The 17,815-nt window shown below is 46.8% G+C and overlaps 1 protein-coding gene across 3 annotated transcripts in view; it reads right to left on the bottom strand.

Annotated features, from left to right (window-relative positions):
- Positions 1–17,815, bottom strand: part of ABL1 (ABL proto-oncogene 1, non-receptor tyrosine kinase) — a 131,406-nt gene that overhangs the window by 13,489 nt on the left and 100,102 nt on the right. For all 3 annotated transcript variants that reach the window (XM_036856790.1, XM_036856792.1, XM_036856791.1), the window contains exons 2-4: positions 16,215–16,388; positions 15,375–15,670; positions 7,756–8,028 (exon numbers count right to left, since the gene is read on the bottom strand). In XM_036856790.1, the coding sequence (XP_036712685.1) occupies positions 7,756–8,028; positions 15,375–15,670; positions 16,215–16,388 (743 nt within the window). The remainder of the gene's footprint in view (positions 1–7,755; positions 8,029–15,374; positions 15,671–16,214; positions 16,389–17,815) is intronic.

The following is a 17,815-nucleotide window of genomic DNA, read 5'->3' as shown; positions in this document are numbered from 1 at the left end:
AAAGAGAGGATGTTGAACTTCTTAAGAATGCGGTCTCACGGGGCTCTCAATGAAGCAATCACCACTACCTGTCAGGTCAATTACTCACAGATTCTAAAATAATCTTCACTAGCAGCTCCCCGAACAACGGCTTCACAAGTATCATCAGTGCACATCACGTTTTAGGCAAGTTCACAGTATTTAAATGCCAACGGGAGACAAAGGTATCAGCAAATGCCCAGAGCAAATGCGATAATGTTTCTGCATTTCCTCACTTATCAGTCTGGAGTGCCGTTGTCGGCTCTGTTTTCAGGAGCCTGGCTGTGGGTTTACGTCGGGTAAACCTCTTTTTGACTTAAAGAACCCACTGTCCTCTCAACTGACCATCAAAGCAAGAAGCAGGTGGGTGATACATGACACAGTCTGTTGCTATAAAAACCAGCAAGGGAAGCAGGACCCCACCCTCCAAGTTGCAACATGGAGTCTGAGTCTGTCTGAAGAGCAAGGCTGCATGGGAGATAGGGAGAGAGCTTCTTGAAAACCAGATTCCCCAAGAGAAGCTTTATCAACTGTACTTTAAATGTGGAGCTTTATTTACACCGTACCTGCCCCTTCGGGAAACAAAGAGCTAAAGTGTCCTACTCGGGACTTCCCTGGTGGCGCAGTGGTTGAGAGTCTGCCTGCCAGTGCAGGGGACACGGGTTCGAGCCCTGGTCTGGGAAGATCCCACATGCCGCGGAGCAACTAGGCCCATGAACCACAACTTCTGAGCCTGCGCGTCTGGAGCCTGTGCTCCACAACAGGAGAGGCCGCGATAGTGAGAGGCCCGCGCACCGCAATGAAGAGTAGCCCCCGCTCGCCGCAACTAGAGAAAGCCCTCGCACAGAAACGAAGACCCAACACGGCCAAAAATAAATAAATAAATAAATAAATTAAAAAAAAAAAAAAAAAAAAAAAAATAAAGTGTCCTACTCACTGTGGCTAGCCGGTTCCTACCCTGGCACGTGGGGAAGGCTTCCAGAGGACGGGTCACCCTTTACTTAGTGCTGTCTTGCTTTGGTCGATCGTGTTTACAAGCGAAGCATGACCAGTGGGGAGACGTGTCAGCCCACTATCACTTGGCTTAGGGCTCGATGGGGCTGAAACTTAGACACAGTTTACCGCTCTTTAAAAATGGTGTGCTGCTCCTAATGTCAGTTAAACATCCTGGGTAGTCTCTGTGTCGAGCTGCACGGGTGGGAGAAGAACACGTCCCCGCCACCACCTCACTGGCTGCTTAATTCTCCGGAGTCCTCCCTGCCCCTGAACATGCTCAGCAGACCATACCGTTTCTGGCGTGGAGTGCTCTGATCGACCAGGGTGACGCGCTACTGCCGTCAACGGCTGCAGAGCCAAGTGCCTGCCAGAACTAGGGGGTTCAGTGCTGCTCACGTAAGGACCAGGGCCTTTAGGAATCTTGCTCAGCCAACAGTATGTTCAAAAAGTAGCTCTCAAATGAAGCTCTCTAGGTTTAAAGCACCACATAATGAACCTCGCACAGTGAAATCATTTCCGATAGAACACTGCTCTTATAGCTACTGACTCTTTTCTACAAGAACCATGTTCTAGGTCTTGAGAGGCACGGACATGAAAAAGGAACACTATGGCTTTCAAAGGCATCCCTCTTCTGCCTTTCTCTCTTCATTCACACACACACACACACACACACACACACACACGAACCACACGCACATGATGTGTGGACGGTATAAATAATTCCTTGTTTTTTCTTTCAGGACAATCAGTGTGAACTTGTCTCCCCCTGCTGGAATCAGACCTGGTTCAATTTATAATTTAAACTACTAACAGCATCCTACATTTCTAGCTGTGTTAAACTGGAAATATCCCTGATGCTATCCCTGTTATATACCTTTACTTTTATTTTAAAAATTTCCATCATCTTTTTGAAGAGGATTCTTCCATTTACATAGTAAAATAAAAGTAATTCCGGGGCTTCCCTGGTGGCGCAGTGGTTGAGAATCTGCCTGCCAATGCAGGGGACACGGGTTCAAGCCCTGGTCTTGGAAGATCCCACATGCCGCAGAGCAACTAGGCCCGTGAGCCACAATTGCTGAGCCTGCGCGTCTGGAGCCTGTGCTCCGCAACAAGAGAGGCCGCAATAGTGAGAGGCCCGCGCACCGTGATGAAGAGTGGCCCCCACTTGCCACAACTAGAGAAAGCCCTCGCACAGAAACGAAGACCCAACACAGCCAAAAATAAATAAATTAATTAATTAAATTAAAAAAAAAAAAAAGGTAATTCCGAATGATTAGGGCAAAGGCAACGCTCTGAATAAAAGCTGTGAATTTCAGTCATGTCTGTCAAGGAGGGAGTTGGGTCAACTGCCCCCTCTTCATGAGGATTGACTCGCCTGGCCAGGTGTGGACAAATGCTTTGGCTGGCACAGAGGTTAAGAGGGTGATTGAGAGTTATACCGACCAAGCTCTGCTGCTGTGTAACCACGGTAAGTTACCTACATAATAGATAACAGATTATCTCTGAGCTTGTCTTCTCATCTACCAAATGGAGAGAACGGCAGTATCTGCCTCGTGCACAAAGGGTGCCGAGTGCAGTGCCCGGAACACGGTCAGCACCCGCTCGGTGGGACTCGCTTTTATTACTATTAACACAGTTGATCTCTACTCCTGAGACGCAGACTAAACATATTGCTTGTATGGAAGACAGGCTGGTTCTTTAATTAACGCTGGCTTTTTGGTCTTTCTCAAAGATACATTCTTCCAGACTCAACATCTCACAGGTGTTTTCTAACCAGCTTCGTCCCTTTTGCTCACTGGCCTCATCCCCAAGAGTAGGAATTCTACAGCATAAAAAAGAACACTATTTTTAAACACAGCTCAGCACCCCGCTGCTGCTGCACAGCTTTTAGAGCTCTCCATGCCTCCTCTCAGCAGGGACCCCTGGCTGCAGTGCTGGGCTCGTGTCTAAGATAGATCAGTTTCCACATGTTTCCGGTTCTTACCCGATGTCAGGGGAGCAAGGTTACAAGCACAGCGAAGTGCCACCCTGCACCTATCAGCTCGACCAGGGTCCACGCACTGGAGAGATGGGGCAGTTTCCGAGCTAGACCGAGGAAGGCGGATGGTTCACAAACCAGGTGGGGGACTTGAAGCTCAAGTGAAAAGTCCACAGGAAACAATCTCACAGAGGAGCCCCCATGACTCTGGTCCCCCAGTACTGCGGCCGTATCTAGCTCCATGGCCAGAAGGGAAGCCGCTGCCCAAGCGACTGCGACATGGCAGTGGCCTCTCTCCCCAGCGCACAGCCCCCGTCCCGCCGTGAAGTGAGAGCCGCCGCGTGCGACGGCCCAGTGTTCACGCTGTCCTGGAGCCCTTATTTCCTGCGGGGGAAAATAACGAACATAAAACCCAAACCAAAACATACTGTGTTGGTGAGGGTAGGGAAAAGAGGCACTTCCTCCACACCAGTGGTGGAGCGCAAATTGGTACGAGCGCTTTGATCCAGCAGTTCTACTCGGAGGAGCTGACCTAACAGGACACTCTCCCACGTGCGCAAACAAGGAGAATCCCGGTGCGCTGTTTGTAACAGCAAAGTAGTGGAAAGAAGACAAATGTCTACTGAAGGCTGGTGAGATATTAAAATATATCCATACAAAAACAAGACCATCTTACACGTACTGTCAAGGAATATCTGCCAAGACACATTAAGTAAACAACAGAGGGTACAGAGCAGGAGTGTCTATAGCACACTGCCATATGCTTAAGAAAGATACGTGCATGTGGACTGTTTCTGGAAAGACACCAAAATCAAGGGCAGAGGAAACTATCTGTATATATTACCTATTGGAAAAATAGGTAAAGAACTGAGTACAGTGCTAAGTTTTAACTTTTTTCAACAGTGTTAATTTCTGTTATTTTAGTAAATTTGTCAGCTAGCTTATGAGTCAATTTTAATAACACAATTAGATTAACAGCAGACCTTTCCAAATTCCGTTATGTACACAACTGTTTCAAGAAAGAAAACAGACTTACAAACTTACTATACAGCTCATCTGAAACTTGGGGCTTCTTGTACTTGACAGTTCTCTTAGGCACATCCTACCTTTAACAAAGAGAGTACATGCCTAGACCTGCTGAATAGTGTCAAAATTCAAACTAGCCGGTCCCCATCAGGGGGCCTTTGTTGTAATTCCAGTTTCCCATCCATAGGGGCCAACCGAGTGCTCCCTTTTTTTCTCTTCGGGTCTTCCTTTTGCCCTGAAGGTACAGGGCCCAGTGGTGGATAAAAGTAGGGCCTCGCTCCCCCTGCTGGTTAAGGAGAGTCTGGTCCTCTCCGCTGAGGGGGCCGCAATACCAAACACCCAGGACAAGGAGGTCCGGCACAAAGAGGGGCTCAGTGGGAACCGGCTGAACAAACAAAAGCTTGGGCTAGAACTGCAAGTATTTCCCAAGTAGTCTTCAAGAGACAGGCAGATCGTAGCTACAGCCTGTGAGGGAAGTGAATGGCGGGTTGGGGAAATGGTGATTTTTAAAATGCATAACTGTGGTTTAGGTATATTTTTCATGGTATATGAGGAATCAGAACCTGAGTAACAATTTTAAAAAAGACCTGGGCTTTGGAGCAGGATGCCTGGGTTCAAATCCTGGCTCTGTCACTGCTAGCCATGTAACTAATGCTAGGTCAGTTACTTAACCTCTCTCTGCTTCAGTTTTCTCAACCTTACATGGTGGTACTATCAGTAGCCTTCTCTTAAGGTGGCTGGAAGGATTAAATGAGGTGCTCTGTGTAAAGCATAAGGCACTCAGACTCAGGCACGTAGTAAGAATCAATAAATGTTAGCCATCACTGCTATTTAGAACCCACTCAAACTCTCAATGTCTGTAGTGGAGATGAACGCCCCAGATGTTGATACTAATCTTATTTGCCAAGTGGGAAACATACTGTACAGGTGTTTTATGTGCAGCGTGGGGTGGAAGGAGGGATAATTTATTTAGCAGTTGCTCAGTACCTTATTTTGGGTTAATATACCTCTAGAAAATGACACAGTCCCTTGGGACTTCCCTGGTGGCACAGTGATTAAGAATCCACCTGCCAATGCAGGGGACACGGGTTCGAGCCCTGGTCCAGGAAGATCCCACATGCCACGGAGCAACTAAGCCCGTGCGCCACAACTACTGAGCCTGCGCTCTAGAGTCCTCGAGCCACAACTACTGAGCCCATGTGCCTAGAGCCCGTGCTCCACAGCAAGAGAAGCCACCGCAATGAGAAGCCTGCGCACCGCAACAAAGAGTAGCTCCCCCTTGCCGCAACTAGAGAAAGCCCGCACGCAGCAACGAAGACACAACACAGACAAAAATAAATAAAAAAAAAAAAAAAAAAAAAAAGAACCACATTCACAAGTTAAAAAAAAAAAAAAAAAAAGAAAATGACACATTCCCTTTTCCCTAATTAGCTACCCCTTGGAGTGACTATTCACAGAAATCTATGCAACTATATTCTGTAATTTGTTTTATGAACTATGGGATCACAAGTTAATAAGGCTCTTAGGAAAAATCATTAAAAGTATAATAAAAAGCTTAATAACACATCATTAGAGAAGTATGTTCTAGAAGGCACCCACTTCCAGGTAATTCTGATGTATTGGTATAAAAAAAACCCACCGCTGAGCTCCAGGGGGTCCCTCCTCTAGAATCATCTTCTTCAGTTGTTCGGAAAATAATGGCACAGCATTAGCTACTGAGCTACAGTTTCCCCAAGTGCAAACTCTACCTCTTTTTAAAGTTTTCCAACAAGCCTTTCCTGGACTGCTATCTAGTGTATTTTGTGCTTTTACTCTTGTTTTGTTTTGGCAAATCCTGGCAAATGTGTGGGTAGCGCCTGAGCCTTTAACAGCTCTGCAAGCTGGTCAAGGCCCAGTTTCCCTGGGCCTGGTCTTCGGCCGCGTGCCGCCCCGGGACGCTGGAGCGCACGCCTCCCCGTGCCCTGGCCTGGGCTCCGGGAGGTGGGGCAATAGCTGTTCAGCTCATTCGAGGGCTCGCCAACATAGGCGTCCCCGAGAACAGCGAATCCGACCACCTTATTTCCGTGCATCAAACCCTTCAACACGCCCCACTGCCTCCGGGACGCTGCTCCTCAGCCGGGTTCAAGGCCTCTGCGACTCGGCGAGCCCTCTCTGCCCTCTACCTTCCTCTCCTGGCCCCGCTCCCTTGGCCAACTCCTGCTCACCCCCTCACAACTCCCGTCCTGCTTTCTCCCTGCTGAGCAGAGCTCACCCGTCCCTCCTCTCGTCCCCATGTGGTGCCACAGCTCTGAGCTCGTGCCTCTAACACAGCCCTTGTCACACCACACCGCAATTATTGTCATACTTGCCTATTTCTCCTACTAACTAGACTACCACCAACCAGATGATTCTAAGCACCTAGACCAGCCTGAGGTGAAGAACTCTGTCCAATTCGTTTCCACAATCCCAGTGTCAAGTTCAGGGTCCGGCAAATAAAAGTGAGGAGTTTGATAAATGCTTATTAAGTTAAAGAAAATCCTATCTGGAAAATATCCAGGGGTCCTCGAAATACCCATGCCACCACCATTCCCCACCCCCCTCCCCAAGCGTCAGTCCTGCCCCAAGGACCAAGCTAAGGGGACACAGTCAACGTGAAGGCCAGGAAGCCACCTTTGGTTTCTGGGACTAAAGAATGCAATCTTTTCTCTAAAGTGTCACTTCATATCAACCAGAAATCACAATTTCCATTTTACTGTGCCTTTGAGTGAGGGCAGCAGGGAAATGACCGAGTCCCGAAAAGGCGGGCGTTCTGGCTGCGTGCACCTGACCGACCTTCGAGAAGCACGCACACACTCGGGTTCGTTTTTCCCAGTGGTGGGTGTTTCAGTTCTGCTTCTTTGTTAACAGCTGCAAAACGGGGCTCCCCCTCTCAATATCTGTGCACGGGTCAACATAATGGGAGTTCATTTAAAGCAAGCGAAAGCCACACAGGGCAACACTAGGGGACACTCTCACCACAGCTAACCACATGGCTCACAGTTTGATGGAGGCGAGGCCTGCAAATTGAACTTCCTTCCCTTGGCTGGCCAACAACGCTAGAGACTACCAACGCCAGGCGTCAGTGGAGAGTGGAAGTCGCAGTCATCGACGGCGGGCAGGCAGTACCCGAGGCCCTGCGAAGCCCCCATGTCTCCTTGGTGCCTTCCTAGAGGAGGCAGCCCACACCTGTGCTTCCAGAGGTTTGGACACACGATTTGGGGAATGGGAACCTGCTAGAAACACCCAATGCACTTGCCTCTCAAATCCACCAACAAAAATCCACGGAAGAGTCAAACGCATTTTGGTTACATCTCCTACAACTCAGAGACCCGCCCCCCCCCGCCCCCCTTCTCTTAACTCAGTAGGAAGCGATCCAAATGCCACACAAACAGAACGGAAACCCACGGCTTTAAAACACCCTTGCCATAGAATGAAAAAACTCCTCCAAATGACTAATCTTTTTGCACCAAAAAACCCACAGCACTTCTCAGCTCTCGGCGTATGTGGAAACACACTGAGAATAAGAGAATGAGTCAACCCGCACACGGAAACACAGATGGCTCGAGCTGAAGAGCGAGGCCCCGGGCCGTGCGCACAGGCAGGCGTCGCTGCGCCCCAGCAGACAACAGGCCACCCTGAGCTAAGGTGGTGCGCCACCTCGAGGCGCTGTGGGCAGCAAGGCTCTCGCCGGACGGACAGCCGGGTGGTCCCGGGCTTACCTTCAAGGTCTTCACGGCCACCGTCAGGCTGTACTTCTTCCACACGCCTTCGTACACCTCCCCGTACTGGCCTCCGCCCAGCTTGTGCTTCATGGTGATGTCCGTGCGCTCCATCTCCCACTTGTCGTAGTTGGGGGACACGCCGTAGACGGTGGGCTTGTTGCGCTTGGGGGCCGGGTAGTGGAGAGTGGTGATGAGCCCATCAGCCACGGTTGAGTGATGGTGAACCAGCTCGGCCAAAGTGCTGAAGCGGCTCTCTGAGGAGACGTAGAGCTGAGGAGACAGGGGCGGCCTTCAGCCACAGAGCGGCACACGCTCAAGCAACTCCGGAGGCCAGCTCCGCTGAGCCTGAACTTAAAGCGCAGCAGGACCTCAGATAAACGGCTCTCCGCACAGGGCCAAGTGTTCAGAAAATCACTTATGCTGTGTTTCTCCATGACCTCCTCCACCTGCCTCATTTTCACATGTCTGGTTCTCTGTAACCATTCTGAGCCCAGCGTAAATGTCCATGAAGTAGTCCCTGACCACCCAATGCAGAGTCATCACGCGGCACCAGTGAGTCATCGTATCACCTGTCTTACCTCTCCGCACTGTACTTACCACTAGCTCACAACTCCTTGTTTATCTGCCTGATTACCACTGCCTGTCTCCAGCTACTAGAATGTCAGCTTCATGAGAACAGGGCCCTAAGCTGTCTGCTTTTATCCTGTATCCCCAACGTCCAGCACAAGAAATGAGCACGTAACAGGTACTCAATAAATGTTGTTGATTAAATTAATAAAGAGTAGAACTTAATAAGCATTTGCTGGCTGGAAAAGAAAGTAATTTTTAATTATTACTACCTAAGACCTATAATTCTATAGTCATCTAGAACTAAACAGTGATCAGAGATGAAAATCACTATAAAACATAAACCTCCTTCTCATTCCTGCTCCCTCGATTTGGGCTGAGTAAGAAGCATCAGAGGGCAAGACTTGCAAATCCCAGCAGTATGCCCACGTGGGATGCCCCCGCCAGCGCTCTCCCAGAACAGGGTGGGGACTGGGAGGGCTGCACAGACGCCGTACAGCCTCCTCCGGCACAGGGAAGTCAGGAGAAGGGATATGAGACGCAAGTGCACGTGAGTCTCTAACTGAGACCTACAGCGGGTGAGAACCCGTGCAGGGAGCCCCTCCCTGGGTCATTCGCGTCTGGACGCCACGAAGGGGAGGGAGGCAGAGGTGCAGGCCGGCAGAGAGCAACAATGTGCATGGGGACAGCTATCTTTCTTCTCCTCTCTTTTTTGTTTGGTTCAGTGATGTAGTGACGGGATATCTCCTTACCAAAACCAATTCACATTAAAATTCACATAGAACATCTGGACTCCAGGCACATAACTGAATCTGTTGGCTCACTAAGGGCAGCCGACGATTGCTGAAGGTGGAAAGGATACTAAGAATCACGACCAGGTGTTCAGTTAAGACGTGCCCAAACTGCAAAGACACGGGAAGGAGGAAACAGATTTGGGGCAGCGGTGATGCCTGAGGCCAGAGGGACAGAAAGGAACAGGATCACTCAGCTGTAGCTGTAATATCTTACTACTTAAAAAAAAGAAACAGGAAGAAAAAGCCTGCAACACATACGGCAGGGCCAAGGCCTTGGCTGTTGGCGATGGTAGGCTCCATTACCTTCTGCACGTTTGTAATGTTAGATAATAAAAATACTTCAGAAGAAGGAAATAACAACAAATATACAATCTGAACCATCTATAAGTCTCAAGAGGGTAAACAGGAGTCTTTAACAGGAGATTTTTTTTTCCTTTTTTGCCTGGGGAGATGACAAACAAATTTTTAAAAATCATGCAAGCCAATGGCAAACTTTGGCTTAGAGGTTTATAATTTACAATCTTTTTGTAGCAATCCTACTAAAAATAAAATTCTGAGCAACCCAAGAATTGTCCAGAAAGATTCTGCAGCCCTGGGGACCTCGTCCCTCCGGAAGACGGTGCCTCTGAACGGCAGGACCCTTCAGGGTGAGGAGGCAGCCCGCCAGGAGGCCCTACTTTTAGACCTCAGAGCACCGAGGAGAAACCTCTAAGTGAACCACTCTAGGGAGAGGCCATGAGTCTCACTCAGGCCCCTGCACGTGCCGGGGGCTGGGTCGGGGTGGGGGGCAGAGGCGGGCACCGCTGAGCCTGCCCTTAGCTTAAGGCCCGCACACTGACAACACGGCGCTCTCCTCGGTGTTAGTCACCAATGCACGTGCAATTCACAAAGATGATGGAGTGGGGCATGCAGGGAGGGTTCCAAATCCTCGCCCCTCTCTGGAGAAGTCAGCTGTCCAACGGCTTCACTCCAGGTTGCAAATGCTCCAAGCCCTCTTCTCTCTGGCTACTCAGCTGGTGGGCACTTCTCCTACCAAGGAGGGACGAGAGGAGAGAAAACGCACTCCAAGAAGGCACCCCCTGGAGCCACAGCACCCCTCCCGCCTTGGAAATCACTGGCACAGTACACGCAGAAGAGCCTGTTTCACTTGCTGGGCTCCTGGGGCAGGTCGCCTGGGAACAAGGCTCATTACCTATTTCTCCCTGTCAGCCTGAAAGGAGCACTCTCCAACCCGAAGATCAAGTTCATTCAATCGCCCAGAATGCTAATGGCTCCCCGAAGCCCTAGTTTATGCAGAATTTGTTCTTGGTCTCAGCTGATTCCCTCTCAGGCTCCTTTATTAGAGGTTTCAGAGTTATGGGAGGTTTCACTGAATGGGCAAACTTTATCTTTTTCAATAATTAAATTTACAGACCCCAAGACTTAGTTCATTTTTCAACATAAAATACCAACATACCAACACGTTAAATATTGAAACTCCCTTAAATGTACTGCACAGCCATCTTCTAACAGTCAAGTCTGGTGGCTTCCTTCTGATTAGTGCTAGTTTGTGAGCGGCATTTTGCTAGCGAACTGGGTAATCTTCATCAGGAATTCATGGCATGTTCACAGAAGAAAGTGAAATTAGTGTTATGAATGGCATGTCATTACGCTATGCACCCAGTTACATAAACACTCTGGGTGCTCAGCCAGGGTGTGCCTCTTCCTAATCATGCAGGGACCCAAAAGATAGGACTTGTCAAAGAAACTCACCAGAAACAGCTTTCCTCCTGACAGCCAGACTCACAGGCTTATCGGACGTGTGCAACCTTTGGCTGCCTCAGACCCTGGAGTCCCACCTGGGACGTAGTATTTACAGGCTGCAAGGCCAGGAAGTGACCCCCCCACCCCCAGCCAACCTCCAAGCTACTCACATACCAGCAGGAAGGCAGTGCTTAATAATGAAGCAGTGCTTAATAATAATGCTCCCAGTCTCCTCGACAAGGGAAGATCAGCTACGGTTTAGCAGGCTTTTCACCAGATGCCTGCACCTGCTGAGCCAGTGTCCTGCCACCTCTGCTAAAGCTGACGCCCGAATTCCACTCCTGTCAACCCAAACCTGTCACTTTCAGAGACCATGAAAATAAACGTCAACTGCATCTCTTGGAGAAAAGGAAGGAGAGGAAAGACTATCAAGGGCTATAATCGTGAGGCTTGGTGGCAGCACGCCACCCAGGTACATAAGATGCAGGCACAAATAACCAGAACAAGTGAAGAATGACTGGGGGTGGGCGGTGGAGGAGGAAAATCAGTCTTTAATTCCACTACGTTGGCAGAGGATTCCAAACTTTAAGAAAGCGGCAAGAATGAAAACCAAATCCCAGGGTATCTGAGGGCTGTTAAGACTCTCAGAGCGCCTAGGAAACAGCAATGGCTCAGTTTGGTATGGTGCTTTCAAGAGTCTCGCCTGAAACTCCCAGAATCCTAGGCTCTGGGCCCTGAGCCGGTGGCCCCGGGCTGACTGACCAACTGACAACGGCTGCTGAAAGCTCAGGAACATGGGAGGGAGGTAAACCAGAGCCAAGAGGGTGGAGGCAGAAAGAAATCCTTCGGGGCCTTAGAGAAGAATCTTCTAAATTCAGTTGTTTTCTAAAGATTAGCTAATTTGAAAATAAGAATTAAAACGTATTCAACCCCAGCCTATTCCTCCCACCAAACTAAATTTTCCCTTTCGAAATCCAAAAAGGATTGCATCAAAGCTCTGCTATGTGAGCAGCTTTTCTTCAATGCCGAGCCACACCGTCCCATGCGCCATTATAACAGCCCCCCTCCCCGATTCTGACATTGTTCCACTCATTCCAGGAACATAATCCCACCCAACAGAGCCCCCTCGAGTGTGGCCTGATGACCCCGTGGGTTGAGAAGTCTCCAGGTGCTCGGACACCTGAAGGGAGAGTCTTTGCCGGGGAGGGAAGGAGGAGGGCAAGGTGCCCAGGTCACTTTGACGAGTAGCGGATACTGCCTGATCAAATGGGTTCTTTGTGCTCTACCTGGAATGAAAGGAACCCACCTGGCGCACATGAGCTTTCAGACAGAGGGCTCAGCTTCCTCGTCAGATGACTCTCAAATTCTGCAAATCATGTATCCACGTAGGCTTTGCTCTCTCCCTTTTAACCATATTTTAGACCAACCCCCAGCTAATGAGTTGTCAAACTAGATCATGCTTGCCTGCATCTGTTCCAAGGATGCTGATTAAACAACTCCAGGGAAAAGGAACCATTATCCTGTTCAGTACAAACCTCAACTGATTACCGTGGTGCAGTGGGGCTCGCCCTGGATAAATGGCACAGATGGGAAGCAAGCTGTCAGCTCCGGGAAATCACCTCCCTCATGGGCGGTGCACTCTGGTGTTCTAATTCACTAAAAAGGCACCCTTGTGGTCTGAAGTCAAGGTTTCAAAGGGCCCAGCACCCTGGAATATATCCCACAGAATGCAGGACGTAGTTCCACATCTGGGATGAGAACGATGACCTGAAAAGCATGTTGATGAGGCCGATCTCTGGTCCCACATCAAAGGCAGACTGTGCTGTCTGTCCTACAGACTACAGTGCCGGTATAAAGACGTGTGCGATGACGAAAAGGATCAGATATTGGCAACGAGGACTTTAGCCAGAAGACTCTGAGACATGTGGAAAAAACAACAGATAGGAATACTGAAAAAAGAAACGTATTGTGCATTTGTATGGTACAAATGAATGTGTGAGGATAGCCATGAAAACGCTAGCAAGATTAAGAAATGGGAACTAGGGACTTCCCAGTCCCCAGTAGTTCCCACTACTTCCCAGTAGTGAGGACTCCGTGCTTCCACTGCAGGGGGCATGGGTTCGATCCCTGGTTGGGGGGCCGGGGGCTGGTGGGGGGGGCTAGGATCCTGCATGCCGCCGCATGGCACGGCAAAAAAAAAAAAAAAAGAGGGAACTAAACTAGCCCTACCAGATATTAAAACATATTATAAAGCCATAACAATTAAAAGTCTGATTCTGGCATATGAACAGACAGACCAATGGAAGAGAACAGACCTAAATACATATGCAAATTTGGTATACCTCAAATACACAGGAAAGGATGAGTTAGGTAAATGGCATAGGAAGCACAGGTATATTAAACATAACGAGATACCATCTTTACCAATCAGTGACAGGGATGTTTTTACAAGTCTGAGAATATACTGCTGATGAGGGGAAGGGGAAACACGCACTCTCACATTGCTGGTGAGAAAACACATCTGTACAATTTCTAAAGAAAGTAATTTGGCAATAGCTACACAAGTTTTAAATACACGTAACCTCCAATCAGTTCTAGCAACTTACCTTGCATATGCTTGGACTGTACACAAAGAAGTATGTGCAGTGTATTTTCAAAATGCCAGTTGTGACCCACTAGGGGGTCTATGAAATAAACTCAGTGCATTATGACCAGAAGTTTTAAAAAAAATGAAACAGGGCTTCCCTGGTGGCGCAGTGGTTGAGAATCTGCCTGCCAATGCAGGGGACACGGGTTCGAGCCCTGGTCTGGGAGGATCCCACATGCCGCGGAGCGACTGGGCCCGTGAGCCACAACTACTGAGCCTGCGCGTCTGGAGCCTGTGCTCCGCAACAAGAGAGGCCGCGACAGTGAGAGGCCTGCGCACCGCGATGAAGAGTGGCCCCCGCTTGCCACGACTAGAGAAAGCCCTCGCACAGAAACGAAGACCCAACACAGCCATAAATAAATAAATAAATAAAAACCCAAAGTTTAAAAAAAAAAAAAAAAAAAAAAAAAAAAAAATGAAACAGAATGGTATAGAAAATATCAGAATGCATTACGTACAGTAAGAGTAAGTAGGGTTTCATGAACCTTCTGTTCCTAGTGTGTGTACTGGGTGGTGACTTCTTTTTTTTTTTTTTTTTTCTGTTGGCCGAGATTTTTTTTTAAAGGTTTGAAATCCACTTTACAACAGCATTATTTATAATAGCAAAAGATTAGGAAACAGCCTAAAAGTCGGCCAGCAGGGGACTGCTTAAATAAATGATGGTCCATCCATGCTAGGCAGTCATTAATAAGAATGAGGCAGCTCTAAATGTGCTGTCATAAAACAATCTCCAAAATATATTATTAGGTGGGAAAAGCAAGATGCAGAACAGTGTAGATTATGCATCATTTGTGTTTTTTAAAAAATATAAACATATATATACTGGGGAACTCTGGAAGAAACTGGTCACAGTGGTTGCCTCTGGGCAGGGGAACTGAATTAGGAGACAGAATTACGTTTCACGGCAATTCATTTTTTTTTAAAAACCATGTGCATGCATTACATATTATTAAAAAATACATACACCATCTGGGCCCATCCCAACAATCCACCTATCTACACCCTCAATGACAGCATGGTGCAGTGGAGCAGACAGTGGAATCTGAGCCTAGTTCCATCAATTACTCACTATGTGATCTTCAGCAAGAAATTTTATCCCTCTAAGCCTTCATTTCCTTAATGCAAAAATGCAGCTAAAAGCAGTATCTGCCCTGAGGACTGAGGTGAGGTTTAAAAGAAATGAAGATTGAAAAATGCCCCAGCAAACAGCAGGAGCTCAGTAAATGTTAATTTCTCCCTTCCCTTCATGGGCTCTTAATGACTGTTTATATGATGATCACAAAACCATATATAACAACTCCTTTACAAAACTACAATTTGGGTTTGGAAATATACGGGTATGACGTGATCCCATTTTTGTTGAAAGAATGTGTGTATATATGTATTATACACACACACACACACACACACACACACAAATGTGATTTTATCTGTAGAAAGAAAGCTACGTACCAGACTTGTTTTGGGGAGGTGCTATTAAGGTGGTCTTTCACTTTAAAAATAACCATCTATTGTGTGAATTTTCCTCACTGAGGATAAATTACTTTCAGAATAAGAGATTTTTTTTAAAAAGGAAGAGTCTTAGTGTAAGAAATATGTCCAAAACCCAACAGACAATCCGCTTATCTTACGAAACTGCTAACAACTGAACTCCAACAGGACAATTAGAGAACCACATCGGCCTGTGGACTTGTAATGTCACATGATCGGTCCTCAACAGAGGGTCATTAACAAGGCTAGCGGGATGATGCCTGCTGTTTCAAACATCTTCTTGGTTGAGCTTTGTTGCAAACACTTATCAACCTAGCAGCAGGACCTCTTGTCCCCACCCTGGCCCGTAGGCTCCCCTGCCTGGGGCCCCCTACCTTGCCGTCAGAAGCAGTGTTGATTCTGTAGTGGTACACCCTCCCTTCGTATCTCAGCGAGATGGACCTCTGCCCAGGACTGCTCTCGCTCTCCCGAACCAAGAAGCTGCCATTGATTCCACTGCTCAGCAAGTACTCGGCGGCGTTGCGGGACACGGGCCCATGGTACCAGGAATGTTTCTCCAGACTGTTGACTGGCGTGATGTAGTTGCTTGGGACCCACCCTTGGCCATTTTTAGTTTGGGCTTCACACCATTCCCCATTGTGATTGTAGCCTAAGACCCGGAGCTTTTCACCTTAGAAGAAAAGAACCAAATCAGACATATCAGTTTTAAAAGCTAATTCGTTCGTTCTCGTGTACTCTTCTATGATTACTAAAGATCTCCAAATGCCTAAACACCTAGTTCCTTTTAACAAGTCCACATAAATATATGTATTTACAAGCGTATGAGTATGAAGCTTCCTGTTTATATTGAATATGCAGATAAATATATAGCCTCAGTTTTTATAAATCTATTACTCAAGTGCTTTGTTTCTAATATAAGGAAGCTTTTAGTGGAAAGATACTTTTTCTTAAAAAAAAAAAAGTGTTTTCAGTGTTTGGTCCAGATTTCTTTTTCAATATAAAATACGGAAAGCTCCGTTTTTGCCAAGAACTATGCAGGAACTCTTCTCCTTAGGGAAAAGTGACTCTTGTAAGGATGCTGTTAGTTTTTCGGGTCTCTCTGCATTCCAAACTAAAGCTGCTCTTTCCGCCAGCAAAGGGGCAGCCAGCCCGGCTCCGGCTTCCCCAGATTTCTGTCTCTTGCAACGATCACCAGCTGCCCACAGCTCTTTTACCTTTAGTTATGCTTAAAGTGTTATCCCCACTGGCCACAAAATCATACAGTGCAACGAAAAGGTTGGGGTCATTTTCGCTGGGACCAGCGAGAAGGTTTTCCTTAGAGTTCCAACGAGCTGCTTCGCTCAGACCTTGGGGCTCGAAGTCAGATGCTACTGGCCTCTGAAGGGCTTCTGGAAGAGAAAGAGAGAAACAGAAGAAAGAAACAGGGAAGAAAGTTTTATTCTCAGGAGCAAAAAAGTCTGTGCATCCAACATTATATATATTCTTAATTTATTTCATTTCTTAACATCTGCACGTATTATCTATTAATCAGAAAGGTGATTAAAAAAATGGACTCTTCCTTTCCCAAATCTTGTGAAAAACCCTAAATATTTACATTCCAGAGTGGTAACTACCGTTCCCAAATGGTTTAAACTTTTTAAGTTCACTAATTCAAAAAATTCAACTAGATATAGAGACAGTCCATCCTCACACGTCCTTGCCGTTGCTTATGTTATAACACGGAGCAAAAGTTTCTTGCTTTAAAACATTTTTAAATGTATGAAAGTTAATAAACGTGCATAATTTAAAAGTCAAATAGTGCTGAAGAGCTTATAATGAAGGACAAACAGTTTCCATCCCACTCCCCTCTACACCCAGAGGCAACAGCTGTTTTCTTGGCGACCACCTCCATCTCTCTAAACAGAAGCTATATCATTATAATCTCTGTTCCCTCTCCCCCCATCTTTCCTGCACCAGCCTCTACTGGTCACCTTTGCATTTTCAGTAACAGACTTACACTTTTATTTCTTTTTCTTCCTGCTAGAGACCATATCTCTCAACTATTTACCTCACAAGATAAGGATATTCACATCCTACCCTTCCTTCCAGCTTTCCCCCCTCTACACTCAAAGTATGGCCTTCTTTACATTTTCTTCTACTTTGTGTAAAAGAAATTCTGTTCTTCTATTCTTTAATAAAGTCTTTCATTTTTGTCTATAGGTAGATTCTAAAAGTTGAAAACCAATCAACATCTTTTATGTTAGGAATGTGTGACTATTACTCATTACAGGGTTAAATACAGTTCGATATTTTTTCCTGAAGTTTTTTCTGGTCTTTCTTTTTTTTTTTTGGAACTATGTTCAAACTCTCCATGGGTTCTTTCACGCCAGCAAATCTACTCCAAGTAGATCTTAACAGTTATAGAATATTATGGCTAAGAAATCAAACTTTTAAGAAGGAGGAAAGGGGAAAATTCTAATTTGAGAAGAATGGAAAGATCTACAATCTGTTTACACCAAACATAAATGGCAACAGAACAAAATTGTTTTAAATTTCCCTTTTTATGGATTTAGAGGACCCCCAAACATCTTTTCTTGGGCAATAACACCCATCTCAGGGATGGGCGTGATTCTGCAGTACTCACTTCAAAAAAGACACTGGAGGCACCTAATACATCTGAGAGACTAGCCTAAATTTCCAGAAACACAACTGGAGAACTTTCAGAAACAAACATTCTTTAAACTATCTCTTTGGAATAAACCAATAGAACATAAATAAGAAGGCCTCTCAATTCTAGCTTTTGTACTACTGACTATAGTGAACCTTCAGGAATTGT

The sequence above is a fragment of the Balaenoptera musculus genome, chromosome 6, assembly GCF_009873245.2.
Source record: "Balaenoptera musculus isolate JJ_BM4_2016_0621 chromosome 6, mBalMus1.pri.v3, whole genome shotgun sequence".
In the NCBI taxonomy this organism is placed as follows: Eukaryota; Metazoa; Chordata; class Mammalia; order Artiodactyla; family Balaenopteridae; genus Balaenoptera; species Balaenoptera musculus.
Note: the sequence above shows the minus strand (reverse complement) of the source record. Positions and strands in the feature narration are given on the sequence as shown.